At 43.4% G+C, this 27,989-nt stretch overlaps 1 protein-coding gene across 1 annotated transcript in view; it reads right to left on the minus strand.

Moving 5' to 3' along the window:
* adcy9a (adenylate cyclase 9a) overlaps nt 1-27,989 on the minus strand; it is a 49,990-nt gene that overhangs the window by 9,964 nt on the left and 12,037 nt on the right. The window contains exons 2-8 of the mRNA XM_011480969.4: nt 14,219-14,412; nt 12,885-12,992; nt 10,565-10,830; nt 10,315-10,417; nt 8,832-9,052; nt 6,497-6,653; nt 665-801 (exon numbers count right to left, since the gene is read on the minus strand). Of these exons, the coding sequence (XP_011479271.1) occupies nt 665-801; nt 6,497-6,653; nt 8,832-9,052; nt 10,315-10,417; nt 10,565-10,830; nt 12,885-12,992; nt 14,219-14,412 (1,186 nt within the window). The remainder of the gene's footprint in view (nt 1-664; nt 802-6,496; nt 6,654-8,831; nt 9,053-10,314; nt 10,418-10,564; nt 10,831-12,884; nt 12,993-14,218; nt 14,413-27,989) is intronic.

The following is a 27,989-nucleotide window of genomic DNA, read 5'->3' on the forward strand; positions in this document are numbered from 1 at the left end:
AAAGTAATATAAATCCAATCATGTATGATTTTATAACGTTGTTACTGTTTTCTTTATGTAGATATTTTAAATACATGAAATGGTCCAAAAGCATTTGGACTACTACAATAAAAGTTACAACAATGTTTAGCAAGGTAAAGTTTTTGTCTCACTTCTGGTATTAAGGGTAATCATTTCCGTTAAGCAGCCGGCCGGCAAAACACGACAGCAGAAGATGGAGAAGAAATTAAGGAAAGCGAGCAGCTGTAGTGTTTCTGGATTTGGTCATTTGCACTCGGATTTGCTGTGGTGTTTCAGGACTCTGTCATTTGTTCTGGGATTTGTTGTTGTTGTAACTTAAACGTAAATGTGTCTAGCACCTCTCGGCCACCGTAGAACGTAGACAAAATGTGCATAAAGATTTTCTCTCTACAGCTTCACTGAGCGGTCTAAGACCTTCATGTTTCATGACCCGTGTGCCTCGTCCAAGTTGGACCACGTTTCACCCACAGACAGCCCGTATCCACCCCGTTGTGACTAAGGCTGAGTAGTTCCAATATTTTTTACTGAACATGTGATATTTGTAACCTTGTATTTGCCTAAATAGTTGCTGGTGAGTCTTGCAAATGTGACATTGCTACTTGAGTTTAGACCTTTGTAAACTGTGGTGAGTGTGCTGGAGTACCTGCCCAGGTTCAGCAATAGGAGCAGAGTGACCCCTGTAGTAGTGGCCAAAGCTGAGCGCATCCAAAAACTCAGCTGACAGAAGTTACAGTACTGAATGATGGCGAGGATGGCAGCACAGCAGAGAAACACTGTAACCTGGAAGAGAAACAAGAAATGATCAATAAAGTCAAGACACAGGAAAATATTTCAACTACTTTGCTTTTCCAGTATCAAAAGTAAACGAGTGGACAGCAGATGCATGTCTGAAGAAGCAGAAGATCCTGAAGAAATGCACAGGGAAAACATGCAATCTGCACACGGGACAGTCCCAGCTGGGATTTGAACCAGAGTCTTGCTAACCACATGCTAACCACTACACCTATGAAAGCTGAGATTGATGTGATCTGATGTCATCCTGCTTTCTGCCTCCTCCACCAAAGAGGCGGTGGTGGACGTCTGCAGACATTGGTCTGCTGCTGCCTCATCATGAACATCCACGGAGGGAAATCTCACAGGGACCCGAGCCTCCCCTTAGCAACAACCTGGCCTGGACCATCACCACCCATGTACCGTACAGGACGGCCCAAAGCAGGCTGCGGTCCTCAGGAGTGGCCGCCTCACTCCTAAGGATGTGGCATCAGCCATCCTGCACGGCGCCCCCAACTGGAGCGGCAGCATCACAGACAGAAAAAGGAAGAAGCTAGACAAAATCATCAAGAAGTCCAGCTCCTTCCCCCTGAAAGCATTCAGGGAAGCAGAGGGGTCCTGGGTGAACTAGCAACCTTGCTGGACCCCCTATCCTACCGTTTGCAGGACCCTGGAGGGCAGCTTCAGGAACAGATTGATCCACCTGCACCGTGTGGAGGAGAGGTCTCTCTGCTTTTCCTTCCTGCTGCGGTCAGACTCTACAATAAACATCTGTGATCCAACGTTTACACCCACCAGTCCTTAAAATCTGTCCCAAAATCATATTCTGCTTAACTGTACACAACTGTCTCCTTTTATTTATTTTGGTACTTGACCTCATATAAGTATGTGTTTACATACATACACCACAAAAAACAGGGTCCCTGGAAACAAGTCAAAAATGTTGAAAATGTTCTTTAAATAGGCTTAACATTTGAAAATGGGGTCAGAAAAATGATCATCCACAAACCTTATTCGAAGAAAACTAAGACATTTTTTTATTTTGCTATTGAAAAACCTTCTTGATTTGCTTTGATTCGAAATTGTTTATTTCCAGCAATCAAATAAGAACAATGCACAAAAAATTCATCAGTTAATTAGAGATTAAATCAAAGATTGCTTAAAGGGAGAGGAAGGAAGAGAATTCATTTAATCCCACCTCTGTTCTACCGTAACCATTTTATTATATAATTTATCCTTATCAGTTCATAACTTCTATCAGACAGAATTAAGAATCCTGAAGTATCAATAAACCACAAAGGTGAATTAATTATTATGTAAAAATAGACATAACACTGTTTCATGTCTATGAAGACTCTCATTCATCCAGGTTGGTTCCATTGTAGTAGGTTTAGGGGATGTCACCTGGACTTGGTTTTAAAGTTAGAAGACGTTTCACCTCTTATCCAAGAGGCTTTGTCAATTCTGAATTAGCTGGTCGAAGAGCTGGTATATATGCGCTCATGGGGGAGGAGTCAGACCTGAAACTGGATGGTATTGTCAACTTAGCCTTAGCCATGTAGGCTAAGTTGACAATACCATCCAGTTTCAGGTCTGACTCCTCCCCCATGAGCGCATGTTTCCCATTTTGACTTTGGGGTCTCCAGTCCATATTCTGCACACATGTTCCTGTATATTATTCCAGCCACTTGATTGTGGCGCTCCATGTATGCTTTCCCTGCCAGCATCTTACACCCTGCAGTTATGTGCTGGATTGTTTCAGGCGCCTCTTTGCACATTGTACACCTTGGGTCTTGTCTGGTGTGGTAGATCTACACCTTGGGTCTTGTCTGGTGTGGTAGATCTGAGCCTCTATGGCTCAGGTGCTCAGGATGAGCGCTTAAGTGCTGTCCTGTAGGCCAGCCCTTTCTAGCCATTGGTAGGACTTCTTGATATCAGCCCCCTCAGTCATGGTCCGGTGGTACATCCCATGCAGGGCTTTGTCCTCCCATGAGGATCTGTCCTCCAGCACTGTATCCTCTGCTCTCCATTGCCTGAGACATTCACTGAGGACACTGTCAGTTGGGGCCTTGAGCTTGATGTACTCATGCATCTTGGATGTTTCATCCTGGATAGTGGCTTCTACGCTCACTAGTCCTCGGCCTCCTTCCTTGTGGCTAGCATACAGTCTCGGGGTGCTGGATTTGGGATGGAACCCTCCATGCATGGTGAGGAGCTTTCATGTTTTAACATGCATGGTCTGTATCTCTTCCTTTGGCCATTTTATTATTCCTGCAGGGTATCTGATAACTGGCAGTGAGTAGCTGTTTATTGCCCGGGTCTTATTTTTGCCATTGAGCTGGCTTCTCAGGACTTGCCTTACTCGTTGGAGGTATTTAGCTGTTGCAGCTTTCCTTGTTGCCTGTTCCAGGTTGCCATTTGCCTGTGGAATTCCAAGGTGCTTGAAACTGTCCTCAATGTCTGCAAGTGTTCCTTCTGGGAGTCAGACCCTTCCTGTGTGGACTACCTTGCCTCTCTTTGGCTACTTTCACACTGAAGGCTGAAACGACCCAATTCCGATTTTTTTGCCCCTATGTGACCTGTATCTGATCTTTTCATGACAGTCTGAACGACACAGATCCGATCTTTTCAAATGCGACCCAGGCCACTTGGGTATGTGGTCCTGAAGCCGATACGTATCCGATCTTTTCAAATGCGACTGCCGTCTGACCGGCCAGGCCACATGAATCCGACCTGTACGTCATCGATTCGCTACAAAAGTCATAATTCTGCGTTAAAGTAGGCGGGAACTAGAACATAAACAACAACCATGGCGGACAATGCTGCTGAGACCAGTTAGTGGAAGGGAAGCCAGTTCACCGATTGGATTCATATTTTGGGAGACAGCTCTATTCAGGCCAAACTCCAGGGCTCTTATCGCAACCGTGCGGTTTTTGAAAATATTTCCAGCTAAATGGCAGAGTGTGGTGTTGAACCTTCCCCGCGATAACTTTTTTTTTTCTCCCTTTCCGACCATGGACAGATGTGCGGGAGACAGAAGGTGGATCCTCCTCCGGGGTTCACTTCCCCGTTCGGACCCTCAGATTCTCCAGAACAGGTTAATAAAGAGTCAATAGCATTTATTCTGGGGGAAGCCTTCTTCTTTATTGTTCTCCTTCCTCCATAACACACAACATGAATGCGCCCCCCCCCCCCCCCAACAGCCCCCCCCATTCTCTACCTCGCTGCACGCGCTTTCTCCTCTCTCTTAAGGCCTGTTAACACCGGGACGAATTTCGCCCGCGATTTTCGCCGACGTTTAACGCCTCGTGACTAAACAAAGGGCACCAATGTGAGTGTGCACACCTACGCGAAAAAACGCCACGCGTCAAAGCGTCACTTTTTAAAAAACGCCTCGGGTTCGTTTTTTTGGTTTGACGCGTCGCGTCGAAATCTATTCGACCAATGAGAACGGCGCTTTTGCACACGTGTCTGGAGCTTCTGAAATTACAGTAAAACACCACTTGGGGGCGCTCAAACCCAAAACTGCCTTGCTGAGCACACATACCAGCGAAGAAGGTAGACGCCAAGTAGCGTCTACTCTGCCGTGAAGAAATAATGACGGACATTCTAAAATATCCCCGAACCAAGCACCAGTTGGAGCTACTGATGCTTGAAATATTCATGTTTTCTTTGTTTGATTCTGACAAGCGCGTAAGTACTTACTCTCTTCTTCTGAGTGAAAAGCGACTTTAAGAAGCGTAAAGTTGCGCAGCGCCACCTGGTGTACAGGAGTATTTCTGTTTTACATTAAGCGCCATCTAATGTCAGGGAATGTTATTGCATGTTCACTCGGCTCATCGTCAGCGAAAATCGCCTGGGTGTGAACACAAAAAACGCTGGCGAATAACGCCTGGCGAATATTTGTCCCGGTGTGTACGGGCCTTTACACACACGCGCGCGGCCCCAACACATACACATCCCCATTCCACTACAGTGGGTCCAGACGATCCCGGCTCCAATGCCTTCTTAAAATGAGAAGATTGTTATTGTGCTGGCTCCTTTGAGAAAATAAATGTAATAATGCAAAAAGAGCTCCGCTTTGACAACACTGTTGTTGACATCCATGTTAACGTTGGCTACTTACGCAAACAACGAGTGACGTCATTCACCGTTGAGCTACTCTTCTGCGCATGCGGGTCACTTCTGGGTCATTTCACGGTCACACAGGAGATCACAAAAATTCACATTTAATTGGAAATGTGAACAGCCTTGGAAAAAAATCTGATTTTTTCAAGAAATTGGAGTTGAGCATTAGGCCCTGCAGTGTGAACGTAGCCTTTGTCACCATCTGGCTGCATTTCTGGAGCCCGAATGACATCCCAATGTCAGTACTGTAGATCCTGGTGGTGTGGATCAGGGAGTCAATGTCACGCTCGCTCTTAGCATATAGCTTGATGTCATCCATGTAGAGGAGGTGACTGATGTTGGCCCCATTTCTGAGTCGGTATCCATAGCCAGTCTTGGTGATTATTTGGCTGAGGGGGTTCAGACCTATGCAGAACAGCAGTGGGGACAGAGCATCACCTTGGTATATCCCACATTTGATGGACACTTGTGCAAGTGGCTTCCCATTGGCTTCAAGGGTGGTTTTCCACAGCTTCATTGAGTGTCCTATGAAGGCTCTTAGAGTCCTGTTGATGTTGTACAGCTCCAAGCATTCAGTGATCCACGTGTGTGGCATTGAGTCATAGGCTTTCTTGTAATCAACCCAGGCTGTGCACAGGTTGGTGTGTCATGACCTGCAGTCTTGAGCGACTGTTCTGTCGACCAGGAGTTGGTGTTTGGCTCCTCTGGAGTCTCTACCAATGCCCTTCTGTGTGTTACTCATGTATTGATCCATGTGCCTATTTATCTTGGTTGCAATGATGCCTGACATGAGCTTCCATGTTGTGGAGAGACAGGTTATTGGCCGGTAGTTGGGTGGGAATGCACCCTTTGAGGGATCCTTCTGGATCAGGATCGTTCGCCCTTCTGTTAGCCATTCGGGGTGAGTCCCATCTCTTAGCAGCTGGTTCATTTTTGCTGGTTCATTTAGATGTGATATGTACATACATATATATACAATGGCTATAATATAAATGCTAATTTTAAAATCCGTGTGCAGGTTTTTCACAATTTCAGGATCTTTTTATATATTTATGAGAGATTTATTGGTTGACTGTGTGATCTCACACGGTCATATTTATGTTTTTAATTATGAACAATTTGGGGCTCCATACATTTCCTCCTGTTTCTCCTTTTGCCATCAAATAAAAACACCTCAGTAATGGTAGAGAAGTCAATTAACCCCTTCATTGCCATATGTCGGCAATTCAAAACGAACAATTCAATCTAATTAAAGTAGCATCTCCTTGAATAGAAAAAAAAGTAAATAATTTGAATAAATTCAGGCATGAAAGGGTTTAAAAAAATCTGTAGGCCTACAGGTAAATTCACCTCTATAGGCCAACTTTAAGAACTTTGTTTCAGAACAGCAACCATTGCAGCGGTCGGCAACATTTCTGATATCATTTTATTGATTATATATGAGCAGACCAAAAGCTTTGGCACTTTGAAAACACAAAATCTGAAAACCTCCTTCCGATGGAGAGCAGTTCCTGATTCACACACTTATCTAGCTTTAGCTCACAGACTTCACCCAAAACAACAGACTTCCAATTACCTGAAAGGGAAGGTGAGATGGGGTGAGGTGGGACAAAACCGAGACGGCGGGGAGAGACACCAACACAGCTCCGATCACGTGACGGAACAGCCAACCAGAAACCACCGTGAGCACGGAGCCAGCGCAGGTCATCAGCTCCTTCAGAAAGAAGGTGATGCTGCGAAAAGAGGAAGACAAGGATTTTCAGATGAAGGGCTGCAGAAAGGAAAAGGAAAACTCAAGGAATGGCTGCCTGACCACCCAATTATTGTTATGTAGAAACATTTATGTATCTATTTACTTACTTATTTGTTTGTTTGATTGAATATCTAGTGAGCTGTAATCGTACTATCATTTGTTTGTTTCTTTGAGCTGCCATGACGACTGACTTTCTCTCTGTGAGATAAATGAAGTTCAATTCAGTTCAGTGAAGTTTTTGTTCATTGAAATACTAAATCAATCCTATCTTTGACGGGACTGACTGAAAAGGATCTTTAAATGTCGTCACTGTGGAGTTTTCTTATAAGTCTCACTCCAAACATCTTCCGACTTCCAAAATGATAATGATGATGATGATGATGATGACGATGAGGCCGTTTTTAGCCTAAATCCAAAAACCTGTGTCGTTTTCTAGGACACAGTAGTTCCAGAACATTCTGCAGAGCGGCAGGAGTTTATTAGAAATTCACTTCATAGTTGTGGGCGGGGCCATTGGCGTGGAGCAGGGGTGTCAGACTCCTTTTCACTGAGGGCCACATCAGCATAGCGGTTGTCCTCAAAGGGCCAGACATAACTTATACATGTAACTAAATGTAATGAAAAATACATGTAACTACTCCTTAATTTTAAATTACTCATTTATTTATTTATTATAACTTTTTTAAGTGACAATTCCAGTTGCATAGAAAACATGTTTGCTTGTTACTTTAGCATAAACCTTTTACATTTGATTCTGTCAGGTTAGGTTATATCGACAGTGTTTACGTCCTAATGTATATTTGTCCAATCCGATTTTTCAAGTCCAATTCCCCCTAGATATGAATAAATACACAACAATTTTTATTCTTTATTTTAAGAAATTAAAAACATTTATGCTCTCGCGGGCCACATGAAATGACATGGGGGGCCACATTTGGCCTTGAGTTTGACACATGTGGCGTAGAGCAACCCCGCGCCCCCTTCCCCTCTCCGTTGCTGAGAGCTTGGAGCCCACCGAGCGCCTTTTCAACAATTTTTTTCCCAGCGACCTTTTTTCCGTCTGCTCCTGATTCACAGTGATTTGAATAAAGAAAAAGTCAGAGATGCCGTTTTTAATCTTTAGTTTTCTTTATGTTTCTCCTCCATCATCAGAGAAATGATGCAAAAACAAAATAAAAACACAGTTTCCCTTGGAGTGGGTCATTAATCAGATTATTTTTGAGGGAGGGGGTTTCAGCTGCATCTAAAATCCATATCTGTGAGGCAATACCTGAATTTTTTTGAAAAAACATATTTTATACACAGAGTTGACCAGTAAAACCAGCTGGAACTAGTTCTGTAGGCTGGAGCTAAAATCCACTGCAAATAATGAGTGCAGGTGTCAGTCATGTGGAAAAGCTCAAATAACTTTTGTTTTTCTGTTTGATCCAAATGGACATCAAACTTTCAATCATTCAGTCATTTATTTTTGTTCCTTTCACAAATGATTTTTGTACTTTTTTTGAACATTTTCACAATTGGAAAGGAGCAGAATTGAGAAATTACTATTCTTAAAGTGAAAAAATACTATTCCTATAGTTGTCTGCCCCCTTTTAAACATTGCATCATTTCTCCATCATCTGTGCTCAGATTTCACCAAATAAAGTTCAAATAAACCCATTTTGTAGTAAATCCATTCCATTTCTTTAGTACTTACATTCCAAACATTCCAGTCAGTCGTCAAGTTTGTAAAATTGAATTTGTTTCTGTTTTATACATCCGTATATATTGAATAATATTTTAGCTCATTCTATATGATACTATAGACACACACTTTTACTTTAGTGTTGTTCCAGGAAACTGTTGTTTGAAATTAAATCTTCTATGATTTTCATCTCCTGCAATAAAACTCAAAAGCTTTTGTAAGTCTTCTGCTAAATCTCTGTTTGTAGCTTTAAACATTTAAACTTAAAAAGGTCTGTGATTCAATGACAAGTTTAAGTTTTAATAAGTCTGACTCTAAATGTTCATCTCTAAATGTAGCTTTGTGAATAATTCCAATAGCTCTCTGTTGTACGGGCAGACTTGATTACTACTACAAACTGAATCGTTTGCAGTAAATCGGTTGGAAGAAATTTGACTTGAGGCCCTAAACCCACACGGACACCCTCCGTCTTACTGTATGGAGAGCACCAGCGAGGTCAGCTCCAGGAGACCGGCCATGGGGGCCAAGACCAGGGCGGCGGATCCGGCAGAGGCGATGGTGGAGGAGGAGCTCGCCAGAGACGGCAGGAAGCAGGCCAGGGTCAGGGCCAAGAAGACGAAACAGCCCAGCAGGACATCCAGGAAGGAGCTGAAGGTTGGGCTGGCAAAGGTCTGCACCTCAACCTGGTTCATCACCTGGAACCCGAGACAACGCCGTGTCAAGTATGCAAAAGGCCAGAAAGAATCAAGACTAACGTGGATCTTAGTGCTTCCTTTGAGTGTTTTTGGTCCCACGTGTTGCTTTCAGTGTTCTTTTCTTCCCAAACACATCAAATAAAAACAAACCAAAATGATGGAATTTGTCAGCACCTTCAGTTTTAACTCCGTCTGACTGTAATCTGTATTCATCTGCTTTTCTTGTTTGCTTGAAATTGTTATTTTCTGACTGCAAAAAGACACATTTTGCGAGAGTGGAAATGTACGGCTTCTCCCTGCTTTACAGTGTGGCTCACTGACATGCTATCCGTCATCCACATGGAAAATTAAGGTTCACAATAAACTCTGGACACCATTTCTAAATCACTTTCATTATTTAGCTCTGTATTGAGACTGCATTTGTGTTTTTCTAAAACACAAAAGGAAAAAAAGAGGAAAGATGGAAAATGAAGTCTTTGTCTTCTGTTCAGTGTGTCCAAAAGGAAACTTTGTGTTTTTTCTTGCTTTTCTTTTCTTTATGCCCAATTTGGACAGCCTGTAAATATATATTGAATAGAATGTAACTGGCAATTATTTATTAACTTTTCTTTTTTCTTTCTGTCTTGTAATGATCTAAAGAGCAGCTGAACTGTTTGTTTTCCTTGTCTGTCATTTCGTCTATTCAAAAAGGAATATAATACATATATAAAAATAAAAAGGAAAATGTAATTTTCTCTCCGATGTCAGCTGTCAGGCTTCATTCAGCAGTGTTAGCCCTTATTAGGGTCTAAGTTTTATCCATTTCTGTTTCTATTTGTATACGTTTATCTATGATCAGCATCACGTTTTGGTAATTTTTATTTATTTAAATAAAATTCGTTTTTTTTCCCTTTGGACTTCAGCATTTGGTTGCTCCTCATGTGAAATTATGTTCATGTTGGATTATTCCATTTTTAATCAACGATCAGTAGGAAGTAGTATGAAGATTGTAACATTTAAAAATGAAAAATGATGGTAAAGCCAGTCAGGCGTTTGTTTTTCTATGTTCTGCAGTACCTCTGGTGTACCAGCAGGGGGCTGTGAGTCAGTGGAATCAGTGCAACAAAACCTGACCTGAACCTTTAAAAAAGCTTTCTTTAGTGTCATGTTGATCGCCATGTCATACAAATCTAGGACAAATATATTTCAGGAAATGAGACGTGTGCATTAAACAATACAATTGTTCATCTATCAAGAAGGAAAGGCTTTTTGGTTTTGTGCACCTCCTCTTTGTAGCTGCTGCGATAGGCCTTTTCCAGGGGTCTCTCCAGAAAGTTCAGGCTGAATTTGTTGATGGGAGGTTTGAAGAAGTTGTCCTTCATCAAACTGCGGTCCAGGCAGAAAAAGAGTATTTGTTAAAATGGACAAAAAAAAGTCTTTTGATGTCAAGACGGGAAAAAGGAGCATAAATTATCATTGTCATTGGAATCATCCCTGAGTAACACTATAAGTTCACGAATTCCTGCTGCTTACCTGTCCTCCCTGATGACGTCCACAAAGTGGGCGTCGCTTTTGCGTTTGTAGTTCTTGGCCCGCAGCTGTATGAGGGCAGAGTGATCCATGCCGGGGCCCGCTGCCCCGCTGCCCCCGGCCAGGCCCAGGCTGGTACCGGTCGTGCTGGTCTTCTTCTCTTTCTCCTGAAGGATGTCACACAGGGAACTGTGGCTCGCACGAACGGGCTCCTCCAGTCTGGGGCCCAAGAGGCCGTTGGCGGTCCTGGGACTGTGACCTGGGACGAACTTTAGGAAGACATCACGGTGGTGAGAAAGAGAACATGCAAAACAGAGGATTCAAAGAGGCATTTCGGAGTCTCTAAAGAGCGAAAAGAAATGGGAAAAGTGGGTCCAGTTCTTCACCGCGACCATACAGACTCCGCAGAAGCCCACTAAATGTCCACCTATCAGATACAACACTCCCAGTGAATTTGGTCATGACTGTTTCTCCCGCTGTCTAATAATGAATGCGAAGAAACACCATTTTCATTAGTTTTATGTTAATTAACCCCAAACACAGACATGGACCGTGTCAACAGCAGGTATTTCCACCATTTGCTGTAGTGACGGCTGGACAGCGGCGTCTTCTGCTCCTCACTAGACTCATGATGCTGTTCTAAGGCGGTCCACTCTTCAACAAGTTCTACATGCAGTTCTGCCCGGTCACTTGGAGGTCCAATCCTCCAGTCTCTGCTTCAGCTGATCCCAGACCTGCTCTATGGGGTTGGGGTCAGAGGTCATTGCCGGTCATACCAAATATGAGACCACGCCCACTTTCTAAAGTCCGGCTTTAACAATTCTAGCACCATGTGGTGGATCATCATCATCCATGAACAGGAAGTTGGGGGTGTTCTGGTGGAATTGGGGGATGATGATGGTTCTATGACGTCTCTGGGGTCAGAACCTGCAGTGACTGGACCGTCTACAAGAACCTGGTGATGCCGGTCCAGACTGTTGCACCCCCCCCACCAAAGTGAACCTTTGAGACCATGCTGACCTCGGCGTATCGCTCGCCTCACCTTCTCCAGCAACGCTGACGACCTTCACTTCTGCACGGTGACCCGACCCTCATCCGTGAACGGGACAGCAGACCGTGGCTGCATCGTCCAGATCACATGGTCTGTATGCAAACGTTCATGGCGGTGTGGGTGGAGTCACCTGCAGTGGTCGTCTGTCATTCCAGTCAAAGCGGTGGAGTCACTTGTGATTGGTTAGTCTGGAGACCCCAGTACCCCTCCCATCTGGTAAATGGCCTGCAGCTGTGTGGCGTTTGCTAAACCAGGTCTGAGGTCAAAGGTCATTAGGTTCTAGTCATGGTGGTGGTCCGTCACTGAAGGGCTCCACTCCTGGGTCGGTCACAAACTCTGACAGTAGTTCAGAGTCTTGATCCAAGTCTGCTGATGACACTGAGACAAGTTCACCTGCAGCACCTGACCGTCTACCACCAACCTGAAGGCGCCACGACCAGGTGGAGCTGCTCGTCCGCTCAGCTGCATCGTGTTCATGGCTGTTAGAACGATGAACTTGGAACGACTCGCTGACTAAATCAGATTTTTAGACCCACAGAAGGTCGACAAAACGCTGAAAAGGTTTTTCTGTTGGATTGTTTTGGTTTTGGCTCCAATAAGTAACTGAACACAGAGAGACCATCATGTAGAAACACTAGAGGAGGCGTGTCTATCAGCACAGTACAATCACTTCCCCATCCAGAAAATCTGTGAACCAAACCCATGGATACAACAGTTTCCATAATATCTCACATTTATTGGGAGTAGTGCATCTATATTGGCTTTATTCTGTGAACAGAGTTAAAGGCCACAGATGACAAGTCAGCTGCACATCAGATCAGAGGATCAGACCACAGATTAGGGTCTACAGACAGCACACCAGCTGGGCTGTGCCATGCTGAAAGCGCCACAGGGGGTTGATTGCCGTCCCTTAGCTCCACTTAGAAATCGTCAGTTCTCTGCCACTGCAAACACTAATGCTGATGCGGTTTGGGGCAGTCACCACTCCTACCGACTCAGACCAATCGTTGCTTATTAATGACATCCGGCTCCAACATGGCGGCGTTTGTATCACAAAAAAAGGGCGACTGAATTGACTTTATTTGGTTGGAAGTAAGTCCATGTGGACAGAGAGTAACCAACATTCTATCCACAAAATTATAAGCAACACTGGTTTTAAGCAAGTAAATAATGCTATCAAAGCACATTTTCAGACTAGTGTCATCTAAAAATCATCAAGAACTGTTAGACAAACGCAGCGTTAGCGTCACTCTGCATCCATGTGTGCCGTACCTTAACGCTGCTGCACTTGTGTTCTTCCTGGCAGCCGTTCAGCACGGTCGCATCGTCACTGCGCTCTGCAACCGATGACAGCGCCATGCTGGGGAACACACAAGGAACCTGCAGAGACAAATCCAGAGCAGAGGAGAGGATGACACACTCAAATGTCAAACAGAATCCCTATGAGTTTGAAGGAATGTCCTTTTAAGGCTGCCTGCTGCTGTGTGATCTACCTGTTCAACTGCTGACCTAATCCAGAGACTGGAAGGAGGAAAATACTGTCTGTAACTACGATATACGGGATTCTATACGTTTGATTTTCATGCAATTAATCTAACTCTATTTGAAAATCATTACCTATCCATTAATCCATCCATGCATTCAATATTTATCCATCCATCCATCAGTCCATCCATCTACCCACCATCCATGCATCCATCCATCCATGGGGTTGCTGGAGCCTAACCCAAACACTGTTGGCTGCAGACGGGTTACAGCTCACCAGCTTCTTGCAGGGAGACAATCATTATACAGTTTATCCCCCAATATTAGCCCCGGCGTCTATTAGATTGAGGCGTCTACTGGAGACCTGCGTTTATTCCATCACAGACAGATGGCTAACGGCTTCATTTTGCTGTAAAAATGCAGACAACACCACCAGATAAGCATGGCAGGACTTATTGAAGCGATGAGAACATTGTATTACGTTCTGATTAGCGCTGGCTGGGAACATTTGTTGTCTCTTTGAAGCATTGACCTCCATATCAAAAATCGTTTCATGCGAATCATTTCTGGGGAGACACGCCCATTCTTCCAATTTATCGCTCGCTTTCTTTGCATTACCACCAGGAATTCGGTTTGCTCCTTTTCTGAGGCCGTCTTCTCAATATCATCCATCTGCTTGCGCCATTCTTTGTAAAGTTTAGGATCCCCCCCAAAATGTCACGCAGATGCCTCACCAGGATGTGCTTTGGCGTACGAAGTTTAGATCCACTGAGCGTTTGTTGGCCATCACTACCTGATCGCTACACTGTTCACAGTCGAATGTGCACGGCCACTATTAGAGACCGGCATCTAAAGTAACGACCAGGCAACTATTGTAGATCGGTGAAAATTAAAGACCGCCCACCATTGGAAAATATACGGTATGTAATGGTTTCAGTGTGTTTGTACTGTATATACATGAAGTGCAAATTTAATTTGTTTTTATTGTTGAAAATTGCTTGAAATAAAGCAATCAATCAAAATGGTCGATATCACAAGTTCTGTTTAGAAGCATCTGATTTATGAGTCCGGCTTTACCCAACGAACTGATGAAAAGCTACAACTGTGCAGGTTATTCTTACCGCCGTCCTATCTGCCATGTGGTGGGGGAGCTGGGATTCGGCAGCGTGCGCACCTCCAGGGATGAGGTCCGGTGTGCGCGACTGAGGGCACAATGGCAGACTTACCAGCGCCCCCCCTGCCAGTCCCACCTGACAGCAGCCACAGTGCACATTGTTACCAAGCTTCCTTCCGGAGATCAAGTACGTTTTCACACCTGAAAAACAGGGAAAAGACAGATAACTGACAGCTTTATGGTGAGTTCATGGCTTTTCTTAAATTTGGTGCTTTGGCTTGACAAAAGATGGATTAATATCTGCAGCTTAGAACATAAAATAACTTTAAGTACCACTGCGATCATCCTCTGATCTATTTTCAAGACGTTATTTAATTGTGATAATGGCGTTTTTTTTTCTCATAAACCTGTGTCTTTTTCTAGGACAAAGTTTCTGCATAGCTGCAGGTAGAGTGGAGTAGAGTAGAGCAGAATAGAGTTTCAGAGGTGTTCATTAGAAATTCACCTCTGTGCTGTGGATGCAGAGCAACCCCGCCCCCCATTCCCCTCCCCATTGCTGAGAGCTCTCTGTTTACAGTCCCTCCCACTAGCTTACAGCCCCTCACACCCCCAAGCTGACATTACTGGTAGTTTACAAAGCACGTCTACTAATATATTCATTCATAATACTACCATATTTACAATACAGAGTAGAAGTTTGGGGAAATACTTATAAAACCAATGTACAGTGTTTGTACATCTTACAAAAATAAGCTATTGGAATCGTTCATGGTGTGGATTATGGGACACATACAAACGTACTTTTTTTAAAGTCGGGTTTATTGAAATTATGGGATCTAGTTAAATTCAAAACAGCACTCATTATGCATAAAGCCAGAAATAACTTACTACCAATAAACATAAAACAAATGTTTAAGGACAGAGATGGAAGTTACATTTAAGAAATCAGCTGAACTTCAAAAAGCAGAAAATGTGCTCATCAATTTGTTGTGTGGATTTATGGAACGGACTGGATGAAGGTTTAAAACAAACCAAAAGTTTCCATGCATTCAAAAAAACCTACAAGATGTCACTGATGGAACTGGACAAGACCAGAAATGATCAATAAATCCAGAAATGTCACTTCTGCATCGGGGCTATGCAGAATGTAATATGAATGTTCTGAACAAAACTGTAAATAGAAATAAGCAGATCATCAGGTGTTGTAAAAAAAAGGGGCGGAGTCATACAAGATTCTCTTAACCTTCTCAAGCACACCGTCTTGTTTTATCTGTCTGTTATAAAATCTTGTGTTTATTTTTATTTCTGTTTGAAGTAAAGAAATGAAATTAAATTGATGCAACATTTGAATTGTTTCCAGGCATAAATATTGAAGGCAATCAGGAAGACGGAATGGCAGAACGGTGAATCCCTGTCATCGTGTCAGATGATGACCGTGGGGATTCTTTGAAGAATCGGAGGCACAGCTTTGACAACACTGCTGCTGTCACAGCCTCCATTCCTCCTGCTGCTTTTCTTCACTGCATGTTAAGCCTGAGGTCAGGTTGCCACATAAAGTGCTGGAGTCATTCCCGCTTTCAAAATAAGTGCAAACGTCATGAGGACCGATCCGATTAGTGGTGTTGGAAACGTCCAAACATACAAATACAAAGAACCACGAGCAACCTTCCTGCTTCAGTGTGCAGAACAGAAAAGCTGAAAGAAGGCATGAAAAAGAAATGAACACAAAAGAGGTAAGTGGCAATCTTTGCAGAATCATTCAGGTCCAGTGAAGAGATGAAGCACCAGCGCTGAGCTTTATCCTCCTCACAGACCGGCTGAAACAGGAAAAAGGGGGCTCATTCTCTTGATGGGGGGCTCATTCTCATGATCAAGAAGATGTGAAACATTTTCTGTGGGAAAAAGAAACTCCCACAACAACGGATTTCCCAACAAAACGGCAGAAGGAGGAAAAACCAAACGTGTGGACTCATTCTGAAGAGTTTGATGAAGCAATCCCACGTCTGAGACCAGCTGCACATGAATCAGCCAATCCCGGTCTGCGCCTTGGTGATGCAAACCGACGCTGACATGCAGACCACAATGCAACACTGGAGGCTTCAGAAACTGTGGTTGCATTTTATCTTCAGGCTGCGGTCTGTTCGCTGCGCACAGCCAGCAAAAGAAGCTGATAAAATACGGCAAATATGTTCAACTTTAACACCATCTCATAATCCATAATCACATTCCTGATGCTAGAGACTAGAAATACCGTATTTTCCGGACTATAAGTCGCACTTTTTTTCATAGTTTGGCAAGGGGTGCGACTTATACTCCGCAACGACTTATATTAGAAATAAATTGAAATAAATACATTGTTAAACCTCCTGTTATGTTCATTTGTGAGGAACAGAGATGATGTTCCTGGGTCAGTTTGATGTATGAGGTATGTTAAGTGTTAAGAGTATGTTATGTGACTCAGAGAATCAGCAAACTTTTTTTTACAGTAAGGCTAACAACATAATATTCTATTTTCCAATGATTTCATAGATTCAGAAATGCAATAAAAGTGAAAACTGTTTCTACAAATACAGGATGAAAACAGAGTATTAGTTAGCCAATGATGCTTCATGAAAAGAATAAATAAATAAGTTTGAGAAAAAATTACTGTGAAATTATTAGATAAACAGTCTGCTATGATTGTGTCATATAAGGTTGTGAAAGTTAAAATGCGACTTATAGTCCAGTGCGACTTATCTGTGTTTTTTTCTACTTTATAATGCATTTTTGGGCTGGTGCGACTTATACTCCGGTGCGACTTATAGTCCAGAAAATACGGTAATTAAATAAAGGATCATTCACTTTGTAAGAACAATAACATAGACTCTATGTGCAAAAAGAAACACAAAGTTGTGTTCATGGCCGCAATGCTTTGTGCTTCCTATCTTTTCAAAACCAGGTTGCAGGTTTGCTTCTGCAACTCTCAAGTCCTGCTCAGTACTGAGCCTCGCTCTGTTCTTTGTTTTAGAGTGGCAACAGCAGAAAATCTCCCAAAGAGAGGACGGAGAATGGAAGCAGAAAGCCCCCAGCCTTCTGCCCCATGAGGGGCTGCCCCCTCTGTCTTTGTCTGTCATCCCGACGTGATTTCAGTGGACTGATCCTCCCCAGCAGAGCTCAAACCAGCAGCTGCTGCTGCATTAGTGGATCTCTCCACCAGTCGTACTGATTGTTGTCTAGGGAAATATTTGAGAAAGAATCGTCACAGGGAAGATATGAACAAAGTGGATGATCCTTGATAAAACAGAACTAAATTAAATGAAGGGTCGTTGACTTTGTAGGTTCTCAAACTGTGGAGGCCTTCGGATCGGATCACAGCTGCAGAGAAAGGCAGGTGCTGGTATCCAATCCGTACCGGTCACGTGTCCGAAATGCGTCAACGTCCTGGCAGTCATTGCTAAGGTGCGAGTTCTGGCTCCTTACTTACGGCACAAATGCTGCACACACGGGGCGTGCACGTGATCCGTAAGTTTCTGTAGGACGTCCACACAAACTACAATCTGATTGGCTCATTTCCACTTTTCTAACAGTCAGGCTGCAGCGAGGAGCGTGCACGTGTCACGTGAACAGCTGTAATGGGCTCCTTGTACAGTCTGCAGCATCTGAGGGGTTAAAAAAATGACAACACGCCTGCGTCTCCCCTACCTCCTCCTTACTCACCCTTACGTGTTTGTGACCTGTGGCTTCAGCATGACCGTAGACAAAACGTGCACGACCATCGTCTCTCTACGGGTTCACTGAGCGCTCTACCAGCTTGATTTGTGGTGTGGGTCACCTGCATGACCCGTAAGAGTGTGACCTTTTTTCAACCGCAGACAGCCGTATCCACTGAGGCTTGAGTGATGGAAACAATCCCACTGCTGTTCAACTGTTCATGAATGAGCTGCATGACAGGAGGACAAAGTCAGGGTCCACATTAGTGCACGTCACGACCTAAACTCTTTACTTTAGGGTTCTCAGAAAGTTATTTAAGAATGACTAGTCTCATTATTCCATTTATAAACCACAGTCATACTTAAGGAACCAGAGAGGAAGGAAAAGGAACTTTTTAGTTTTCCAATGATCCCTTAATAATAAGTAAGTAAGTTGTATTTATATACACCTTTCACGGATCAAATCTAAATAAAAAAGGAATCTAGTGAGAATTAAATCCTATTTAAGTAAATCACAGACTTCAGAAGATAAATGCCACATTCCTGCAGCAGCAGCTTGTAGCATTCCTAAATTAACAAAATCTGTTCAACAGCTACAAGATTCAACTGATATTGACTCTTGAAACGGATCAAAATAAATTTAAAAAAGGGATCTGCGTCCATGTGAAAGCCTGTGCGTCATTCTGATGCTTGGTGGATACGTGCATTTGTGAATTACAGAGTGTTTGCAACATTTTTCTAGTATCACACACCCATGTTGGCATTTTCTTCATTCTTGCTGTTCTACAGCCTGAATTTCATGGATCCTCCCTCCAGTTTCGTCACACCAGCAGCTCTGCAGCACTTTAGTTAATAATCACCTGCATATCGCTGTTAAACAACCACCAAACACTTCACTGATCGCCAGTAGACTTTTAGTCACTTTCAATGATTTCATGCATAAAGAATGGCTCCATTGAACTTAGTAAATACTGTAAATAGACACTAGACTGATTAAAAATGTGATTTGTTTTAATTCAATAATTTCTAACAAATTTTCATTTGTTATTATATTTTTACACTTTTTTTTTTGCTCTTACGTACTGCTGTCTTTCCTATTATTCAATAAATGCACTAACCAGAATTTCGTTCTACACATCTGTGCACTATTTTATACCCTCAGAGATGCTCCGTCTGCTCAGATAGTCTCCCTGGATGGATAACTCCACAGTTAGAAACCTTGGGGTTTTATTTGACCAGGATTTATCATTTAAGGCTCACATATCTAAGTCGTGTAAAACTGCATTTTTTCACCTGTGGAATAATGCTAAGACCAGAAATATACTTTCTAAGAGTGATGCTGAAAAACTCATCCATGATGGAGCAGTGACAGACACCTGACTGCAGACAAGTTGGAGCAAACATCCAAACCATTTTCAGATGCTGAACTTATGGAAAAATGCTACAGACTGCAGAAGGGTTGTTTCCCAAAAAGCAGTCGACCTTTGCCAACATGAGTCTGTCAAGGATTACGATCAGATCCAACATCTCTGAGGAGACTTGGACGCCAAATGAAGGAATCCAGTCATTTATTGTATTTTCAGTCACTATTGATGAAAGCACCAACATCACAGATGCATACAGCTGTACATATTTATTAGAGGTGTTGAAGAGACGTCACAGCAGAGTTTCTGGAGTTGATGGACACAACAACAGCTAGCGACAACAATACAACAATAGTCAGCTCTCTAGTTACTGCGCCAGACTATGTTGGAGTGAACTGGTCACGTGACGTCAGTTTGGTCACGTGACGTCAGTCTGGTCACATGATGTCAGCCTGGTCACTCATGGCGCCCATCAAAGGTCAGGAAGAAGGCGGGTGTTGTCACAAAATTCAGGCAGAAACCAGGAAAAGATTCTTGGACATTTCATTGTTTTACACATTTGAATGACAGTAAACGTGTTTCTGCACAGGATCTGAATCCTGATATTGATGGTCTGATTCTTCTTCTTATCGATTCTTCTTATGTCCACAAATGTCTGTAAGTTTAGTTTAGTTTAATCATTCATTTATTTACACATTTACATTCTAGGCAGGTGTTTCATTTTTCTCCGTAGCCCCTCCTGAGTTTAACATCAGGATTCCTTCAGTGTCAGATGTTAAATATTCAGTCTGTATAAAACTGAATAAACCAATTTTAAAAAGTGAAATACATTTTATTTGAGATCCATTGGCCTCTGTGAATGAATGTGTGATAATAAGTGATCAGGCTGCTATGTTGGTTGACCATGGGTTGTTTTGCTGTCGTGTTACTGGTCGGCCCACTGGAGATCTGACGGGTTGAATGTGGCCCCCGAACCAAAATGAGTTTGACACCCCTGATTTAGACATTTCCTGTTCCTGTATTGTCCCTCTTCACTTGGTTGATGGTTTCATAGACGTCCCCTTCGAACAGCACTGACAGGGAACAATATGGCTTCCGCCGTCCTCTCAAAGCGTAAAGCTATAATCTCTTCTGTCAGTCATCTCTGGAGGGTATTCCATCTCCATTCTTCAGTTTACAATAAGTCAGCAAGTTATCCTCCCAATGTGGGCAGACTTGTCCAAAGTCCTTTCTAGGATGTTTGTCAGTTTTGATAGTTGCCATGGCAACAAAGGTAGGACTGGTAAATATCAAAGAGTCTGAAGAACAGGGTGACACGACAAGAAGATCCTCTGTCAGAAAATACAGATATGTCTTTAAAGCCCCACGCCAAAAAAAGGTGTTTTTATATGTTCTTTTAGCAATTTTTTTGTTCTGATGACGCCGCTTTTAGCAAAAACCTGATGTCGTTTTCTAGGACATAATTTCTGCAGAGCAGCAGGAGTTCATCAGAAATTCACCTCTGAGTTGCGGGCGGGACTGTTGATGCAGAAGTAATCCTGCTCTGATATCCCATCATCACTTTGTTTACACCCTCTTCTGCTAGCTTACAGCCCCTGTACACTGAGTCAAACAGCCACTATTTACATGTTGTACGTTTTTCACGTATGAAATGTCGCTCTTTGGTGATTCATGCGTGATCTACGTCATTCATGCGTGTTTCTTGCATTCGTCAATCATCGTTGTGTGCAGACGCCTGCAAAGGTTTCAGCTGACGGGTCTTTACAGGAATTCAGTTTTGAGCTGTTCAGAATTTTTGGTTTGTTGAGAATTACGCAGTTTATGCGTATTTTATGTAGTTTATATGGAATTATTATGTAAATCTTTCACAATTGTGTGTGATTTTTGTGAGATGCATAGACAAATGTGTCTTTCCACGACTGTTCCATGTTTGTCTAACAGACTTTTCACGTATGAACCACCAATGTAGAGCTTTTAGATCACGTATGTGGCGCACAGATCACGTTCAGATGACATCATTGATGCATGAATCACTAATGAATTACAGATAAACAGCAGAATAATCACACAGTTCATGCTCTACGTTGGTTTAAGTGTTCTATGCATGCCTTATTCGTACTTCTGTGGTTTTAACGTGGTTCATTCCTGATACATCTGTGAACATTTCATCTAAAGACCACAACTTTTCTTGCTTTTTCCACAGTTATCCATGTATGACCAACTCGTCCCAACATAACATTAGGGTTGCAACAAAAACGATGATCAATCTCAGATCCATCCATCCGTCCAGTTCTGATCCAGATTCCAGCTCAGAGCAGGAAAACAAAGACATTCATGGATCTGTCTGTCTGCAGGTGGATGATCAGAAAGGGGCGGAGCTTGGAGACTGTGGCCCGCCATTACAGTTGTTGTGTCACAACTTCTTAAACGGTGGGTCTTTATCTGCTCCTGATTTATCTCGATTTAGACAAAGAAATACTGAGAAACGCAGTTTTAATCTTAAATTCTTTTATAATTGTCCTCCATCATGGGAAAAATGCCACAGAAACATGTTAAGAACCCCAAAAACCCCATCAGAGTGGGGCTTTAACAAAATTGATTCCAAAAAAAAAGGTCAAATAACATTTAATGAACAAACAGGAATGAATGACCCCAGAATTGACCCAATGTTTTTGTTTTTAACTCTCACAACGTTCAGCTGAAGAACTGACCGCATTATTCTACTGGTTCTAAAGGGAAGTGTCCCACAGATTAACACCGTGACATGAATAGGACCAAAACAGAGAGCTGTTATCCATCTGCTGAATGAAGATAGCTTCTTTGTTGATAAATGTTGTCACAATACTTATCAATTCAAACGAGTTTGGCTGCATAAAACACAAGTAGAAAGAGTGTTCATCGTCAGAAAAGTCCAGTCACAGTGACATGAAGGAGACTTTTGCTGTCGAACTACAACAAGACGCAGACAAAACAGTGGAAATGGCACAGATGTGGTGAGGCGGAAGGATGAGACCAGGAGTCTTTGAAGGTCCTGGATTTTTAGCATTCCTGACGTGCCCCGTGTTTGGTTCTGCAGCGTCTTCGGCTGTCCCACTTTATCTTCACTCTGCTGTAAATTTCCAAACAAACCTTGGTTTGGTAAAACAGCTTTAAGGAAAAGATAGAAGAACGCTGTTTTTGTCAGCAGCAAAGTTCACACCGCCTCGCCATGATTTTGAGGGCAAAGGTCACGGTTTACAGGACATCGCTGCAGAACCGTATCTGTACGGGTCACGTTTGGGCTGCTCCGGGCTTTCACGTCGCGGCGCTCTGGTCAGGACAGCTCAGAGGACGGCGACTGATCCATTCAACCAGACGAGGGGACACGGTTTGACTGTGGTCAACCGCTCTTCTGATCTATTTTCAAAGGGTTCCCAGTTGTCTCTTAATGATGATAATGCTGTTTTTAGCCTGAATTTAAAGAAAAACACTCATTTTCTAGGACATAGTTTCTGCAGAGCGGCAAGACTTTATTAGAAATGGCAAGACTGTTTGCCTGGAGCAACCCCGCCCCCTTTTTCCCTCCCCGCTGCTGGGAGCTCTCAGCATTTTTTATCTTTACATAAATGTTAATCTTAATATTTGTTTCTAAATGTCCTCAATCCTCAGAAAAAGAAGAAAATCACCAAAAACACCATTTCATTAAAGTGGGTGTTTGAATGTTAAAGATGAAAATGCAGCGCAAATTCAGTTTTTCATCTTCTAATCCATTTTGTCCCTTTCGGGGTCATGGGGAGCCTGTCCCGGCCACTTGTGGGCAAAGGCTGGGGAGGACCTGGACAGGTCGCCCGTCTGTCTCAGGGCCACAATCACACACCCGTGCACACACACATTCACGCCTATGGACAATTTAGAGGAACCAATGAACCGCATGTTTTTGGACGGTGGGAGAAAACCCACGCATGCATGGGAGAACACGCAAATTCCACACAAGAAGAGCATTGATGTTCTATTTCAGGCCCCCCTGCTGGGACTTGAACCGGTGGCCTTCTTGCTGTGAGCCAAGAGCGCTAACCACTGCCTGCCGGTGCACAGCACAAAACAAATTAGAAAAAAAGGTTAATTACTTTTATTCCCCTTGGATCATTGGACCAAATATGTTACTTTCTCTTTTCAATCACACTGTCTCCGACCCGTCCCAAGTCCGGCCGACAACAACTTTTGAAGGGTGACACTGCAAAGTCACAACTATTTATAAAGCGTGAGGGACACTAACTTACGACAGAGTTTTAGGGCCAGTTTACAAAAAATCTTTTTTTTACATTGCTTGATTTTTTTCTCGTAAATTTACGAGAAAAAGATTTATGGGAAAAAATCTCGTAAATTTATGAGGAGATAAGGACGCATCTACAACTTGCACTACTGGAATCTGCTGCTTCAGAGAAAGAGTAAAGATTTTAGGAGTTTATGTTGTTTGTTTTAACAATAATGACAGCTTGTGATGTTTTTGAGATTATTTATGATGAATAACCGAGGAAATGATCATGTTTGTCTGGGGTGTTTTTGTGTACTTTGTTGACGGTCCCTGCCTGCCTCTGCAGGTCAAGGCAAACCTCAAAGCTCACAACAGAGGATCCTATTTATCGAATAATTCATTTTCTGCATCACCACAAACACAAATAAACAGTTCAGCACATAAACTAAGCATCTATGGAACAGAGAAAAAGTTTTTTTTTTATTTAAACACAACTAAAATTGGAACAAAGATCCCTTGTCTATTTTATTTTTAATCAAATGCGATAAGCTTCCATGAAAGACTGAAGGTCTACCTATTTATTAAAAGAGTTCAAATCACCAGTTAATATGCCTGATGTTAAATCTATATATTTTTCCAGTTTCCATTTGAGGATTATTGAATCAAAATAGTGTATCGTGGAAACACCAATCAGTTAAAATTGTAGAGTCAATCTTAGATCATCTGAAATTCAAAAATAGTCTGTTCTGTGCAAACACTTTCCTGACACTCAACACAACACCTAACACTAAAAAAACGACACAAAACAAATATTGAATGTTTCAAATCTATTGTTTGTGTTAAATACAGTCCAGCATCTTTATTCACGTCTACACAGTTGTTTCATCTCAACGAAGCCACTTCAGAGCTTTCCCCGCCTTTGTGTTCTCCATCACCGGCGCCTCGCCGCGGACGCAGGAAGGTCTGAGTCTAACGGAGTGGAACGTTACAGGTGGATACGGCCATCTGCAGGTGAGAGACGGTCTTACCTGTGTGGGGCTCGCAGGTGACCCCCCCCCTGAAACATCAAGGTGGTAGATCGCTCAGCGAACCCGCAGAGAGAAAATGTTCATTTTTCTCCCTTCGTGCTGCGGCGACAGCTCGTAGAGAACACGTCTACAACACATGAGGGGGAGGCAGGTGAGACACAGATTCTTCATTTTTTCAACCCCCCAGGACTGTGCAAGAAGGCCGTTAGGGGTGTTCACGTGCGCGCTCCTTGTTGCAGCCTGAATGTTAGAAATGAGGGATTGAAACAATCAGAGCGTCGTCTGTGTGGACATCCTACGGGCACTTCGGGGTCACGTGCACACCTCGTGCCTGCAGCATTTGTGGGATCCTCCACGCACAACCCAAGAAATCCTCAGCCATCGTGCACGTCACCCCCCCCTCCCCCCGTGCAGGTGAATATGTGACGAAGGTGTAAGAGACAGCGCTGAAGAGCAGCGATGCCTCCACAGTTGCATAAGAGACACGGCAGGCTGACATTTCACACCACAGAATTCCTCTTCTGATTTCATCAGAGGCGTTCACTGACCTCTGCTGAGCTGCATTATCTGTCCTAACAACAAATCACAAATCCTCCTAAACAAAAACCGCTCTGGCGTTCTGGGTGACAGCAGCTGCCGCTCTCATTCTGACGCTCATCTCCTTCACTTTTCATCCATCAGTCCTGCATCCAGTGAACTTTTCCTGACATCTTGAGATGTTCTGTTCAAATTTTTTAAGAGATGTGGCTGTTTATATGCTATTGCAAACATGCAGCATTGTCCTGTCTGGGACATTTCGTTTCATTCAAAGGAGATGATACTGACGGCTGAAACCTAACCTAAACCAAACTCAGTCTAAGAGGAGAAGAGGACATTTGATCGTCTGCGTCTCTTCCAGAAAGCGGGAAAATAATTCCAGTTGTAGAGTTTGGAACGAAGCATCTTCGTCCACACCTGTCAACAAACCCTCCCCCTTCGCATTAAATAACAGCTTCTCTTGCTCCTCTGTCATTGTCGGCATGTTGTGGTGAACTGAAATGGAATGACCCCATGAGGACTTTGTAGGACTTTAGCATTTGAAGTTTGAGATGTCCCGACCAGAATGAGTTTTGTTCTGTGGTTAGGGTTAAGGTTCCTCTTGATCTGGACTTGATGCAGACCTTCAACAGTGACCCAAAGCAGGGGGCTGGGAGGGGCTTAGTGGCATAAAGCCGTACGGTGGGATGGACCTGTACGGGTTCTGCAGGTTTTTGGGTTGTTCAGGTCTGTGGAGGCTCGTAGAGAGGAGCGCCTGCATCTAAAGGGGAGTGCAGGTGTGTCTTACCGTTCCCTTGTGGCTCATGAAAATGGATCGTACCATTGTTGTGTGTGTGTTAAGTGTGTAGTGAAGTATTCATCGGGATAATGGAAGTTCCACGCACGTATGACGTGCAGGTGATGCTGTCGTCCGGCGTCCTCACGCCACGCTCTAGTCGTTAGTGAGGTGTGAGTTCTGGCTCCTTCCTGACCGCACACATGCTGCACGCACGGGGCGTGCACGTGATCCGTAGGTGTCTGTAGGACGTCCACACAAACTACACTCTGATTGGCTCATTTCCTCATTCCTAACAGTCGGGCTGCAGCGAGGAGCGTGCACGTGTCACGTGAACGGCTCTAATGGAATCCTCATGCAGGATTTGGGAGGTGTTGAAAAATCTGTACGACACGCCATCTTCACACCTACGTCCCCCGTACTCACCTTCACGTGTTGTAGAAGTGTTCTCTACGACCTGCAGCGTGCACAAAGAAATGTGCATGAGCATTTTCCCTCTACAGGTTCACTGAGCGATATCCATACAGGTTGGACCGCTTTTCCCGCCCGGATCCACCCGTAAGGACAGATGGGACTGAGGCCTCAGACTGTCCCCATAAAATGTCCAGGGGCCTCATTTGTAAAGGTTGCGTACGCACAAAAGAAGGCGTACGCCACTCTCTACGCAATAGTTGAGATTTATAAAAAGCAAACTTGACGGGAAAATGTGCGGTCCTTCAAGCTCTGACCCAGGCGTACGCACAAAAACGGGTGAAATGAGAAACGGCGACGCCGTCGGCAGATGGAAGAAACACGTGAAAGTGAAAATGACAATACTGCCTCTCAGAAATAACATGAAGACTTCACAAAGCAAGTCTGACAATTAACAGCTACACCAACACCCGTTCGATCGATCAGCAGTGAAACAAATAAAAAAAAAATCAAACGAAAATTACAACAGAAATTCAAATGAACACTTATTTGCAAAAAGAAAAGTGAAAAATGTTCTGCAATATTGGCATTTTGTGCAATACATCCTCATAAATAATATATTTAACAGAACGAAATAATGTACAAAACTGATATTCTGGTTAATGTGTCCGTCTGGCGGAGCAGATATAGGTGCAGATAGACAGACAGATGGATAGATAGACGTATTAATTGTCCACTGGGGAAAGTTGTTTTCATATTAAAACATTTCTTCATAAGCTACAGAATTATGGTATTCATGAATATGCCTTTAGTTTGTTTTATTTTTGATAAAACAATGTATGGCGTATGTCTCAACCATTCAGAAAGCAACAAGAAATTACATTTGCTGATCAATTTCCCATTTCCACGTGGATTATTACCGACATCTGTAGCTTGTCAGATGTAATTAAATAGAGGGAAATAAAATGCCCCATCACAATGCGGAATGACGCACAATGGCTGATCTTGCGCTCTTAGAAGATGTGGCAAATGGAAGAATTCGGAGTGAACGCATCTTTAGACAGCAAGGAGACTTGCTGGCAAACGAGGACGAGTGGCTTATGAGCCGGTTCTGACTTCCTCGAGCCGTCCTGTTGGACCTCTGCGGGCTTTTGGGGGCGTGTCACCCGGTGCATTTGGCGCGTCGGCGTCCCCCTGCACCTCAGTCACCACTCCACTAAGGGATTCCCCAATTCTTGCCGCTTGTCTCTCATCAAGAGGGGCAGGCACACTCTGGCGATGCAGCGCCAGACGTTTTTTTGCCTCGACTTTGATGTCCGACCTTTTCTTTTTTATTTCGGCCACGGTCCGAGGTTGTGAAGCTACAGCATTTACGGCGTCTGCCGCCGTCTGCCACTCACGTGCCTTTTTGGCATTAGTAATGCCCACACTGTGCCCTCCAAACAACACCTTTCTCCTCTTTTCCACCTCGCCAACGATAACTTCTACTTCACATTGAGTGAAGTTACGTTTTTTTGATTTCCCCTCTGTGTTTGCCATGATTTAGCAAGCCATGAATATTCATTTGTGGGCGTTTCACGGACTATTTATGGGCAACTATGGGCGTGTCATGAAGCCGCAAAAGCTGCGCTGCATTTAGAATCGGTTGTGATTTATTAAGGGAAAGATGCGTAGGATGTGCGTGCGCACGGTTTAATAACTCCGAATATTTCTGTGCGTACGCACGTCCTATGTTTCATC

The sequence above is a fragment of the Oryzias latipes genome, chromosome 1 (assembly GCF_053564925.1).
Source record: "Oryzias latipes strain Hd-rR chromosome 1, Olatipes_Hd-rR_3.1".
Lineage (NCBI taxonomy): Eukaryota > Metazoa > Chordata > Actinopteri > Beloniformes > Adrianichthyidae > Oryzias > Oryzias latipes.